At 41.3% G+C, this 12,521-nt stretch overlaps 1 protein-coding gene across 4 annotated transcripts in view; it reads left to right on the top strand.

Moving 5' to 3' along the window:
* Positions 1-12,521, top strand: part of SLC23A2 (solute carrier family 23 member 2) — a 118,930-nt gene that overhangs the window by 41,786 nt on the left and 64,623 nt on the right. For all 4 annotated transcript variants that reach the window (XM_053926103.1, XM_053926102.1, XM_053926104.1 and 1 more), the window contains one exon: positions 8,245-8,506. In XM_053926103.1, coding sequence (XP_053782078.1) covers positions 8,399-8,506 — 108 coding nt within the window. In that variant the 5' untranslated portion in view covers positions 8,245-8,398. The remainder of the gene's footprint in view (positions 1-8,244; positions 8,507-12,521) is intronic.

Raw genomic sequence — 12,521 nt, 5'->3', positions numbered from 1 at the left:
TTACTTTTAATCCTTTTCATTCATTGCCTCATTTCAAAAATTGATATTTTTATTATTATTATGGTAATAACATTTAGCCTTAGATCTACCTTCTTAACAAATTTTTGAATGTGCAGTACCGTATAGTTAACTGTAGGTACAATATTGCACAGCAGACCCCTACAACTTACTCGTCTTGCACAGTAAACTTTATACCCGTTGAGTAGCAACTCCCCATTTCCTCCTCCATCCCCGCCCTTGGCAACCGCCATCCTGTTCTCTGCTTCTGTGAGTTGGACTATTTTAGATACTTCATATAATATTTATCCTGCTATGACTGGCTTATTTCACTTAATAAATTTTGTACATATTATTTTTAACCTGTTTCCTATAACATAGGATGAATGCCTTTTCATGTCAATAGTTATTTCTGTGGCATCTTTTTAATGACTACATGGTGTTCCTTTGTGGAAACATACCACACAATTTTACCAGTCACTTTCTTAGTGTTGGATCTTAGATGTTTTTCTAGTTTTTGGTCTTATTAATAATGTTAACATGCTGAACAACAATAAAATATAAAAATAATAAAATAGGAAAAAACCCAACTATGATATATATGAACAATTAGTTATGGGTAATAAGAAGACACTTGTTTTATTTATGTGTTCAATTTTTATATTTTTATAAATTCTCGAAATAATGAAAAAAAAATAATGTTAATATGCATAATTTTTTTAATCCTCACCTAAGGATATTTTTTTCATTGATTTTGAGAGAGAGAGAAACAGCGGGGGGCGGGAACATCGATGCAAGAGAGAAACATCGATTGGTTGCCTTTTTGTGTGTGTCCCCACTGGGGCTCAAATCTGCAACCTGGGTATGTGCCCTGACCAGGAATTGAACCAGCAACCTCTCTGTCTATGGGACAATGCTCCAACTGAGCCACACTGGCCAGGGCAACACGTATAATTTTATAGCTAAATCTCTGTGTGTCCTAATTGTTACCTTAGAATACCTAGAAGTAGCATTTCTTCAGGACGGATATTAGGAGTGAATATGAGTTTTTATAACTTTTTGATACATATAACCAGATTGCCTTCTCATTAGCAAATTTATTTTTCATTAGGAGCATGTCTGTTTCTCTACCACCTTACAAATCAAGGTATTAAAAATAACCAAGGTATTAAAAAACAAAAAGATTCTTCATTTCAGTGTACTTTGATTTAAAACAAGGAACAAACATTTATATTGTCATTTGTACTTGGCAGGGAGATAGAAGATTAGAAGCTTGTAAATTTTACCCATTTTTATATTAAGGATTTTTGTTTTCTGTTTATTGATTTGTAAGAGCTCTTAAAATAGTAAAGATATTAAGCACTATCTATGTATAATGTCTTTAAATTTTGTGTTATTTTTCTTCATAGAGAAATCTAAAATTTTAAAAAAGATTTTATTTATTTATTTTTAGAGAGAGCGGAGGGAGAAAGAGAGGGAGAGAAACATCTGTGTGGCAGAGACATCGCCTGGTTGCCTCTTGCAGTCCCCTAACGGGGCGCCTGGCGCCTAACCCGGGCAGGTGCGCCAACTGGGAATCACACAGGTGACCTTTCGGTTCACAGGAAGACACTCAATCCACTGAGCCACATGAGCCAGGGCTAAAAATGTTTTATACTACAAAATGTATTAGCTCCTGGTCTTTTTCATCTTTAATGCTATGCTAAGAAAGGAGTCCCCCAGCCTAACATTATATAGTCATTTAGTGGCCGTATCATTTTTAAAATAGTGAGCTGGTTGTCGTGGCATATTGTGTTGAAAAATCAATACTTTGTCTTAGGATTTGAATGGAGTACCTCCCATATCATATATTCATTGGTTTGTGGGTTTTCTGATCTTTTTATTTTTGTGCCTATATTGAACTTTTCTGTTTAATACAGTTTTATGAGAGTGTCCCTATCTGATAGCTCTGGGGTTTTTTTCAGATATTTGTGGCTACTCTTGCTTATTGTTCCACAGAAATTTTAGAAAGCCTTTTTCCTCCTCTTTTGGGATATGAATTGGCTTTTATTAAGCTTATATACATTGTGTTTATGGGAAAATGTATACATTTATAGGTTTCTTATTGATGAATATAGTCTGTTTCTCTGATATAAAAATCTCTTTTATGCTCCTAGTAATAGTTTATAGTTTTATTCATAAAGGCCGTGTATGTTTTTTGTTAATTGTATTATGCACTTAGCTGTTGTCATTTTAAATAGAATTCCTTCATCTTTTTACCTTTTCTGTAAATATCTTAGATTTTGTGGACCAAATGGCCCCTGTCGTTTGTTCTTCCTTGTTGTTTATAAACCCTCAAACACGTGAAAGGCGGTCTTAGCTGGGGGCAGTACAAAACCAGGCGAGGGGGCAGTTTGTAGCTTCTGACCTAGATGCTTATTGCTGGCGTCTGGGAAGGGTTTCTCTCCGCACTGAAGGAGGCTTGCTCATCTGTTTTCTACCTAGCCAATTACCTAGAGGTTCTCTCAGATTTTCCTAATTCTTGGATGGTTATAATTCGGTCTTTCCTTTCAAACCCTTCTCTCATCTGTCAGTTGACTGGTAGCAGCAGTGTTGGCACCTGCCTCATTCCTGACATTAACGTGTCTGTTGTGTTGCAGATATGGTTGAGGTCGGCTGTTAATTTCTTTCCCAGTCTAGTAAGAGTATTCAGCAAGAGTGACTGTTACAGTATACCAGGTACCTTTATTTTTTAAGCATCCTTTATTCATTCCACAAATTTTGGGGAGCCTTTAATACAGGTGTCAAGTTCGGCATTGGGAGCTGGGGGGTATGTAGTCTGTGGCTATAACACAACACACACACCCCCCACCCCTTGTTCTGCAGCTGTCTGGCCGGGCCGGCAGACACTGACTTGCTGTGTGGTTCCCAGACACCGTGATGGGGTGTGAACAGAGAAGCACTGATGGGAGTTACCCCAAGGGAAAGGGTGCTTATTTGGGAAGGACTGCATGTGCAAGACCCTGAGGGCTAGAAGAGGACCTAGTACCTTCAGAACCTGGAAGACAGAAATGACAGCCCAGTGGGGCCAAGCTCACACAGTGACCCTTCTTAGGAATTTGGGTGTCTATTCCCAGGCTAACTAGGACACCATCAAAGGGCATGCTAGTTTTTATAGCATGGTTGTGCTGGCAGCATTATGGACAAGTGGTAGGTCCACTAAGGTGGAACAAGAAAATGCCAAGAGGCTGTCATGCTGCTGATGAGATGATGGCTTGTGCTGTGGAATGACCGGACTGCACAGATTTGGGAGCTCTCCGTCTGCGGAGGGAGGGCTTTAGCAGTGCTGGCCTCTCCGACCTCCCTGAAGAATCTCTTGCAGGGCAGGAACTAACCGCACAGCCGGTCAGGCAGAGACAGTGCTCACAGGCCCGCTGGCCTGGGCTGTATTCTTCTAGGGAGGTTGGCTGTAAATTGAGCATGATTTTATGTATTGTTTATATAAACATTGTTAGGACAGGAATACTGATTAAAGTGTCAATCTTTCACTACTTACAGCTGTGCATCCTTTGGTAAGTTACTTAACTTCTCTGAAGCTCAGTTTCCACTTTTGCAGTTAGTGTGCAAATCAAGCAACACTGTGCTTACTAGGGAGAAATCATTCCATTGCATAATGACAGTGAAGAGATGTGCTTGGCTCACGTAGGTGCTTAGCTGGAAAACTGTTGTACTCTCATGTCCTCATCATTTTCATTATTGGTGAACCTGACCTTTCATCCCTCAGCCCTTCCTTTCCCATTTGCCTTAAGGTGAGGGCCAAGATAGCAGTGACCTTGCTTATTTTTCTTTCCCAAAGAGTGAGAAGAGGGTGATGGGGGATTGTAAGTGACTTGCCCCCTGTGTCAGACTCTCTGGGGCATCTTGCCTTTTGTTTTAACACAAATTCTAGCACATACCCTAAACTCCACTCCCCTCCTTCTGTATCTTTTGCTGTACTTGTCTCTGAGCCTTGGCATTTCCTCACACAAAAGTTCAGCCCGAATGAAACACTCTGATCTCTAGTTAGTGGGTGGTTTCTGCCCTCGAAGTTGTCTGCCATTGAGGTTGTTCCTGAGTACTTAGCTGTGGAATGCTCTGTCATTTTGGGACTTCTAGATTCGTTCACCGTTCACTGTCTTCTCTCCTTCCTCCTCTTCTTCCTTCCATCTGTCATACCCAACAAGGGTGTCTGTCTTTCCTAGGCTTTGCAGCCCTCTGCCCCGAGTCCTTCTCAGAACATCCTGCCTGCATTTTCTTGGGTCTCCACCTCTCTTGTGCTCATTTGGGTTTTCAGGGCGCTGTATGGGTGCTGCTGAGGAAGAGATGAGCAAAGCGAGTGGGTAGGTCCCCCCAGTGAAGCTTGTGAGGGTTAAATGTCTGGTAGAGAAAACTGTACTTGGTGGAAAGTGGTCTTGTCAGGGTGGAACTTGTTGCCCTTTGTGCTTGGTGATGGGGACAGTGGGGAGGGACGTCCACGTCTGAAACAAACAGGGTAAAATGAATCTGGGAGAGTGTGTTCTATGTTAAGTAGTCCTCATTCCCTTGGCGTGAACATGGGTAAGTGCAGGTGGGAGAGCTCTGCTGGCGTGTGAAAGGCCATGGGGCTGGACGGCTCAGAGAGCTTGCTGGTGTCTGACTGTGACTTGCATGGAATGCGGCCTCGTGAAAATCCAGCAGTGTTGCCCCGTCCTTTCTGCCTGACATGTCTTTTGGAAAACATAGGCTCCTGGCTATGAAGGTAAAGGTCTGTCGGGGCTGCTTCAGGCAGATCTTTTTACGTATGTTCATTGTCATGCTGTATTTTTTTTTTATCCCCCAGACGTGGGGAGGTTTTGAGTGGCAGTGTCTAGATCACGGTGTAGATTTTTTTTTTTAATTGTTGTAAAACACTTTAATTAAAAATGTAGGAAAATGGTTAATTCTAAATAAACATACACCATCTCTGTTAGGGCTACAAGTAGAGCCTTTAGGGTTTTGTAAGTGATATTTATAACTTCTCCTTTGAATATAGAAAGTCCCCACTTTTATTCAGTGCATACTGAAAACTGCATAGTAATGTGGGTCTTCACATCCCCTACATGCAGCAGAAAAGATAAGGAAAAAATACAGTGATCCATTTGCCCCTGTTCTTGAAATAGGAAAGTTGTTTGAAAAGTCACGAAACTAGGGTAAGTCCCACAGACTCATTCCTTTATGGGCTTTGCTCTGCTTGGTGATGTGCATGTGCCTGCTTCGTAGACTGGCACGTGTTTCCCCTGGGGGACGTGACCCTTTGCCGAGGACCTACGTGGCGTATTTGAGATGCCATTTTTAGGGAGGAGGGAAATAAAGGGTTTATATTTAATGTAGTATTTCTCTCCATGGTGGTGTTACTCAGTTAATATAAAGGCTTTTTTAAACATTAAATCTCCTCTCCATTTAATGTCAATATAAAGTATTTATTTTTTACATTAAATCTTTTCTCCATTTCAGTATTAGGTACTTTGAATATACTTTTTAACCACCTCCCTCCCCAAAGAGATACAGTTTTAAGTTTTCACTGGCTGTATTTGATGTAATACTAAGAACAGTATTAACTTGGGCAATAACAAGACAAAAATCTAATAAAAATACGGAGAAAGGACTCTTCAGCGATGCAGAAGGCAGTGCTTACAGCTGAGCAGCGGTGACCTCCAGGGATTCTGGGCAACAGTTTCCTCCTTCCAATTTCATGTGCTTTGCGAATTTTGATACTGTGAAATATTACTTACACAAATTTCAGCCAACTTCTTTGACCCTCTTTCTAACTAGCAAATATAAATTATAGACTGCATTTTCAATGCATTATCTGTTGTGGAAAAAAACCCATTTTTTCCATTTAACATGCATGTACATCAGTTTATTCCCATTTTTAGGGAAACAACTAAGAATATAAAATTATCCTATTTGCTGTTCCTTGGGAACTTTCAGACACCAAAGCTCAGTTTTTAACCTGAACAGCACAAATGTTTCTGGGGCAAATGTTTCAGGAGCCCCTTCAAAGTCACACCTACGCATTTCTCTTTTGTGCACGTTCCCTAAACAAGCACAGATGCCTGTACTGCAGAGCACCAGACCCAACTAGAGTGATCGTGCCTCTGGCTCCTACTGCTTCAACAGGCAGCACCAGAAGCAGTGAATTGAGGACTAAGAACAATTGTGTGGAAACTGAGGTTATGATGTTGGGACCTTGAGATGGCTGGATCTTGAGCACCAAAGGTTTCAAAGAAACGATATATGTATAACTCTGACTTGAAATCCTTCCTGGAGCTCTGAGTGCTGAGGCTAAGAGGTTCTCTGTGGCAGCACCTTCCAAGAAGCACCCATTACAGGAATGACCAGGAAGGAAATATCCTTAAACCAGTGACTCTCAGTCTTAGTGCTGCTGATATTTTGGGGCCAGATAATTCTTCATTGCGGGATCTGTTCTGTGCACTGTAGGATGTTTAGCAGCACCCCTGGCCACTACCTGGTAGATGCCAGTCACTCACCCCCCAGTTGTGCTGACCAGAATGTCTCCAGACATTGCTAAATGTCCCCTGGAGGGAGAATCACTCCTGGCTGAGAGCCACTGCTTTAAACAGACATGGATATGATATGATCAAGAATGTAAAATGTGCATGGACATTAAAGCAAAAGAGCCACCTCAAAAAAAATAGATGAGTGCACCCAGCTCCTCTATTGCGTTGAGGCAGAACTCACTGTTCTGGCAACTATTTTATTTTTTCTTTTTACGCTCTAACTATTGAACTCCCGAATTTGGTGTAATTCTTTCTCTTATTTGTTTATACTTCAAACTTTCCTGGTTTATCCAAAGTATTTGTCGAATGAAAAGTGTCCTTAGCAGAACTCCTTGAACATGAGGAGGGTTCCTACTTCTCTATTTTTAACCTTCCTGTAGGCGTGTCTTTACATTTGCTGGACAGCTTGGCCAGGTTTATTCATTCTCAGTGGGAAATTAACTGGTTCCAAGAACTGACATCATTCTAAACAGAGTGCTAATGAGTGTTCTCTGTCCTTTCTCACCCCCACCTGCTGTGCTGTTTTATCCCCCATAAAAATGTAGGCACACCTAGGCACGTTTTACTGTACAGTGCCAACCCTTGCAGGCATCTTTTGTGCCTTTTATTTTTGAAGCCAAATTCTCCAAATGCTTGTTAATCATTGGGTGGATCTCTTTTATTACCCCAGTCATGCTTTTGTAGTTTAAAATTGAGGTTTTAATTTTCTCCTTCACCAAAACTTGGAGGTATAGATTTCAGTAATTTCCTGGTTTTGACTTTTGTTTGGGTTTTCTCTTAGCTTGAAGCATTGCACTTTTCCTTGTTACATGATACCAGGCTCTCCGAGGCTCTCTGAACCTATCAGGTCCATCTTGGATCTAACAGTGTTGGTCTCCTTCCTCCCCCTCCCTTACCTTCTAAACCCTCACTATTTTACCTCCCTTTTTTATGGGGCAGAGGCAGGGGTGTGTGGGGGGGGCGTGCATTTGGATTCCTTTTTTTATGTTTATGTTGTTATTTTATGAATGTCTTGACTTTTTTGTGTGGCATTCTAATCCTTTTAAAGGAATTAGAGTGGCCACCTACCTGGAATTCTGTGCAGCCACTCAACCCTAGATTGGTTTTCTCTTTTTAGTGCTTTGAGTGCCTTCCCCTGCCTTTAATTGGGCACCAATAGGGAATTTACCATCTTAATATCCAGCGAGTCATACACAGTAAATTTGCTATGACTGCACTGTGTAGTGTGGTTGCCATTAGCCACAGGTGGCTATTGAAATTGAAATTAAAATTAGACACAATTAAAAGTTCACTTTCTTTCTTACACTAGCCACATCTCAAATGCTTGGTAACCTGTGACAATTAGGTTAGACAAGGCAGGTGTGGAATATTTCTATCACTGCAGAGTTTTATTGGGTAGTACTGGGCTATAAGATATAGAGAATAATACATGTCAAAAATACTTATTTTTTTAATCCCTGGTATTCTGATATTTTTGACGAGATACGGTCCTCCTCTCAGGGGATATTCGGAATCACTGAGTGACTGTAAGTGCAGAGGGGTAGGGACTCAAAAAGTAATTAAGCAGCATGATTTTGGCATTGGGGTATAACTTGTGCTCTGAGTTTTCCGTGCAGAAAACGCGGTGGTGACCATGGGTCCTGTGTTGTTTGCATGCTTGAGATGATTTGGCTGCGTTCTCTTTTCCTAGGTGCTAAGAGATGGTGCTCGTGGGGCTCATCTCTGCCTGAGAATCAGGTGCTCCAGGTGCTGGAAAAGCCAACTCTGATCCTGGGCTCCCTGCTTGAACAAGCCTTCACTTCCAGCCACTCCAATCCAACAACCAAACAACTAATTTTCTCTTAATGATGGGTATTGGTAAGAACACTACGTCCAAATCCATGGAGGCTGGGAGTTCAACCGAAGGCAAATATGAAGACGAAGCAAAGCACCCTGCTTTTTTCACCCTTCCGGTAACAGCATTCCCAGTCTTCCTTTCTTCTTGTGTCACGCTAAAGTAGTTTCTGTATTGCATCTACATAGGATTGGCTTTATTTATTTATTTGTTTATTTATCAATTTTTTTATTGTTGTTCAAGTACATTTTCTGCCCTTTCCCCCCACCCCTCTCTACTACCCCAGCCCTCCCCACCTCCCTCCCCTGTTTCCACCCGCCCTTGTTATTGTCCGTGTGTCCTTTATAATTGTGCCAACATAGGATTAGCTTTAATACTCATGTTTTCAGTGCCGATTAAGGCACTTGAAAACCGAATGCTTTTCGCCCGTCTGTGGGAGCCCTGTGGCTGTCTGGTTTTGGCCCTCCTCTCTGCCTGGAATCACCTGATGGGATTAACTTCAGGAAGGAAGTGTGCATTGCTGTGAATGCTGTAAAGCTGGCCCAGTGCTTCCTCTACACTGGAGGATGTTGAAGGCTTAATTTTATCTCCAAAATATGTTCTTTTGAAATAGCTTGTAACCCAACTTCAGACTTGTATTCCAAGCTGGGAGATTGAATGAATGACTTATGGTTTGGAACCCAAATGTCCATGCTTTGCATTATGGCAGCAGCATCCAAGACAGAGGTAGTTTTACCCGGACAAGTGATATTAGTCAGATAAGGCTGATGACACATATTCATTATATTCAGTGCTAACCTTCTTCCAGATGTAGGGTTATGACTTGATGGATAAGGTTACCTAAAGTGTAGGTTTAAAAAAGAAAACCCCTCGTTAGAGAGAGCTTACCTCCAAGTGTTTTTGTTTAATGTTGGAAATGAGGTTAATTACAAAGATGCTGTTCTAGGATTCCTTAAAACATGGCCCTGGAATTTGCCTCACTGGGTGTTACTGCGGAAGAAAAGAAAAATGTGAGCATGGCATCTTTAAGTGCATTGGTTGACCTGACTCACATTCACATTTTGATTTTTACCCTATTAATTCACAGAGAGATGTTCTACTGACTTTATAACTGACATTAATGTTTTCTTTGTTCATGTACAGTGAATTTTGAACCTAGATTTTCTGTCATATTGAAGGCTTAAGGTCGACACAGGTTTTCTAGAGGAAGAGGCAAGTCAGTTGTTCCAGTTTAAATTAGATCATCTTTGAAAAGTGAACAGTAGTGTTTCATGCCTGAGTTTTGACTTGCCTGTGCTGTACCGATGAGGTGTGGAGGCTGGGCTGGGTAGCAAAGGGGACGTGTAGGGAGTGGTTGCTGAGGTAGGAGGGGAACCAAGGAAGCTTCATCCAGGCAGCCAGTGATGAAGACATAGTGAGAGCAAGCTGGGTGAGGAATAAGGATGGACTGCTGGATTTAGCCAGGGCTAGGTCTTTTTGCCAGGTGACTGCTGGAGGACCACGGTTGGGGTTTGGGCAAGAGTGATTGTAGTGATGCTGCCTGGGCCCTAGGTGCAGTAAGGAGGGAATTGAAGCTGATGTGTAGGATCTGGGTCTCCAGACTGTGAAAGTGCATGTGGGTCAAGGGTTTGGCAGACCTGCTGGGTCAAGAAACTGGTGTCTTTGGGGGTATCTAGTAGGAAAAACAGGCAATGAAGCACAGGGTAGCTTTGAGAGGTGGTGAAGGAGTAGATTGACCTGATTTGGTGTTGGGTTGCATGTGGATGATGAGGTACAACAGAAGTCAAGATGGGCTTGGGATTGGGTACCTGGGTGTATGGTGGCATCTGATGATGGAAATAAGAAAGGCAGAGACAAAACACAGAGTGCTTATTTGGTTTGTTTTTAAGTTGGTGTGGGGAAGTAAAGAATTGATAGAATATAAAATTAAAGGTTCTGCTCTTTCGTGCAGAACCTTTTTGTCCATTTAGTCAGGAAAGCACTGATTCTTTTGCCCCTAAGGAGGAGCCTTCCCTGTTGTCTTCTCAGCCAGGAAGCAGATTTCCTGCTTTATTGCTGAGAAGGACCAGCTGAAATCAAATGCGAACACTATTTACATTGGCATCTTCTAGCACAGAAAATAATTTTCTAATATATCCATTAGAAAGAGGTTTGTAAAGCAGACGTATGCAGGCATGATAACGCTTGAGTTTCTGAGGCAGTCCTGATTTATGCCTGATGTTCCAGTACATTTGTCCATACAGTTCCCCTGTATGCTCACAAGGGTCCTGGTTTGGGTGATAAATTGTATGGTCACTGTAATTACAACCAAATAAGCATATGAAATAGCTGAAAACATTTTCTTTTTTTTAGTTCTTGCAGAGGAACTTTTTGAAAAATCTTATATATTAGATTTACAAAAAACCACTTTCTCTGATTACAAAAGTGATGCGTGCTCATATTAGGAAATTTGAAAAGTAAAATAAAGCACTTAAAAGCCAAAGAATATATTTGAATTGAATGGCTATGGAATTGATCAGAAGACACAGTTGGGTCCCTTACCTTTCACCTTCTGTAGTTACTGCAAATGAATTTTCCTCTTCCTGTAAATTTACACATTAAATTTAATGCCAGAGCAGACTAGTTCTATAATGCAGCAAGCCAGAGAAATGTAGGGCTTTCCTTGGTCACTATTAATGTTTGGGGGATTGTATTGTCATCAGTAGAGATACTGCCCCCTGTCTTTTGAATTGTAGGTAAAAGAAGGAAAGTTAAATGTTAAGTAGTTAATAAAAGATAGTGCTGGATTGTGAGAAAGTCTATAAAGAAAAGAAAGTAATCACAGCCAGAAAAAGAGGCCTGGCCCAGACATAAGAAAATGTATGAAGAAAATGACCCTGGCTGGTGTGGCTTAGTGGATTGAGTGCTGGCCTGTGAACCAAAGGGTCATTGGTTCGATTCCCAGTCAGAGTACATGGCTGGATTGCAAGCCAGGTTCCCCGGTGGGGGGCACATGAGAGCAACCACACACTGATTTTTTTTTACCCTTTCTCCTTCCCTTCCCCTCTCTCTAAAAATATAAATAAATCTTCAAAAATATCTATATCTATATATCTATAGATATAGATATCTATAATATATATTTATAGATATATCTATATATACCTATAGATATATAATATAGATATAGATATCTATAGATATGTATATCTATCTATCTATCTATCTATCTATCTATCTATTTAGATACATAGATAGATAGATAGATATCCCTGGCTGGTGTAGCTCAGTGAATTGAGTGCCGGCCTGCAAACCAAAGGGTCAATGATTCAATTCCCAGTTGGGACACATGCCTGGGTTGCGGGCCACTTCCCCAGTGGGGAGCACGTGAGAGGCAACCACATACTGATGTTTCTCTCCCTTTCTTTCTCCTTTCCTTCCCCTCTCTAAAAATAAATGGATGATATCTTTTAAAAAATACATGCATGTACATACATACATGCATGCATATATATATATAAACATGCTAACTCAGGAGAGAGAGAGAGGTTTGGAAGGAGCCGGGATAGAGGAGGGGTGGCCAAGAGTTTTAAAAAGAAGAGGGAGCTGCCCACCTGGAAGAGACCTGAGACCTCAGGGACAGTGGCCTGGTGGGTACACTCTCAGGTGGGAGGTGAGCAGCTCAGAGATGTGTCCTTGTAAGAATGCAGCCAGGGAGGCAGATGCTCTTCTCTTTCCTCTTCCCTTTATTTTCCTCTCCCTGTTCTTCCTCTTCTTTCTACCCCTTTCCTTTCCTTTCCTTCTTTCCCTTCCCTTTGCACGTTGTAAGAGAAGTTACCGTGGCAGACATAGGGGGAGGTGGGTAAAGAAACTATATAATGGTACTCTTGATTTCTCTAGGCCCCTGACTCAGTGATGGAACATTTGAACGTGCTCATCCTCAGCAGTGAAAAAAAGGCACACGGTTTTTTTGGGTGCAAATGGCCCTGTTTTCAAAACCAAGCAAGGAGAGCCCTAGAACACATCCTTGTTCTTATAACTAATTTAATACCAGGTTCTGAGGAGTTCCTTCTTGTACATTCATAAATAGAGTATTCAGAGTTATTAGATCTTAAAATCAAAAGTCTCAGGTGGATGATAATAGTTTTCTTGGA

The sequence above is a fragment of the Desmodus rotundus genome, chromosome 6 (assembly GCF_022682495.2).
Source record: "Desmodus rotundus isolate HL8 chromosome 6, HLdesRot8A.1, whole genome shotgun sequence".
Classification (NCBI taxonomy): domain Eukaryota; kingdom Metazoa; phylum Chordata; class Mammalia; order Chiroptera; family Phyllostomidae; genus Desmodus; species Desmodus rotundus.
This window is presented reverse-complemented; position numbering and strand designations above follow the sequence as displayed.